General features: G+C 41.1%; 1 protein-coding gene across 1 annotated transcript in view; it reads right to left on the bottom strand.

Moving 5' to 3' along the window:
• LOC101854686 (putative uncharacterized protein DDB_G0277255) overlaps nucleotides 1-382 on the bottom strand; it is a 16222-nt gene extending 15840 nt beyond the window's left edge. The window contains exon 1 of the mRNA XM_035973430.1: nucleotides 125-382. Coding sequence (XP_035829323.1) covers nucleotides 125-179 — 55 coding nt within the window. The 5' untranslated portion in view covers nucleotides 180-382. The remainder of the gene's footprint in view (nucleotides 1-124) is intronic.
• Between the last annotated feature and the right edge of the window lie 413 nt (nucleotides 383-795).

Genomic DNA, 795 nt, shown 5'->3' with positions numbered 1-795 from the left:
ATAAAATAGATCCAAATAAAGTAAACTCTTAAAAAATCCAGTACCTGTGGTTTGGGTTGGGGGTGAAGGTAAACAAAAAAGAAAGAAACGCAGTGAGAATAAGGACACATGGGAAAGTACTCACCTAGAAGAATTATCCTGACATCTTTGTTCCTGAAACGAGACAGGAGGTTTCCCATATTGACACCGAGGCTCGCTCACACAGCTCTGAGAGGAGGGAGATCAATCACCAACGCTCTCCATGTGGTGGTGATGGGGGTGGGGGTGGTGGGGAAGCCATCCTTGTTATCCTAGGCAAAGGTCCCATCATGTTGGACTCTCCGGCTCCACTTCATTTCGCCATGGCTGCTCACTGACTGTCATAGAGTTTGTGTATGTGTGTGTGGGGGGGCGATTCACGCCGTTCGTTGTTGAAAAACTCGCACGGTCTCCAATGTAGAATGATGAAAGTTTTTGCTAAACTCGTTCCAATTTCGCATTTGTTTTTGGTTCTTCATAAAGCACAAATTCCTGAAGAAAAATCAGCCGTAGACGTAGAATGAAAGTTGTTTTTTTGTTAAACTAGTTCCAATTCCGCTTGTGTTTTAACTTTTTATTGAAACACAATTTCTAGAAAGATCTTGTTTGGAGCCCAACTGCGATCTTTGGGATTATGGAGACATCGTTTTCAACACAGCCCAGTCTGGGCCACTCTCCATAACCTTATATTTTTATGAAACTCACAAAATTTTCGATACAAATGAAAAAAAAAGGAATAATGATGATAACAAAAAATATCTTGTCTCCTTTTTTGAG

The sequence above is a fragment of the Aplysia californica genome, unplaced genomic scaffold (genome assembly GCF_000002075.1).
Source record: "Aplysia californica isolate F4 #8 unplaced genomic scaffold, AplCal3.0 scaffold01221, whole genome shotgun sequence".
Classification (NCBI taxonomy): domain Eukaryota; kingdom Metazoa; phylum Mollusca; class Gastropoda; order Aplysiida; family Aplysiidae; genus Aplysia; species Aplysia californica.
Note: the sequence above shows the minus strand (reverse complement) of the source record. Positions and strands in the feature narration are given on the sequence as shown.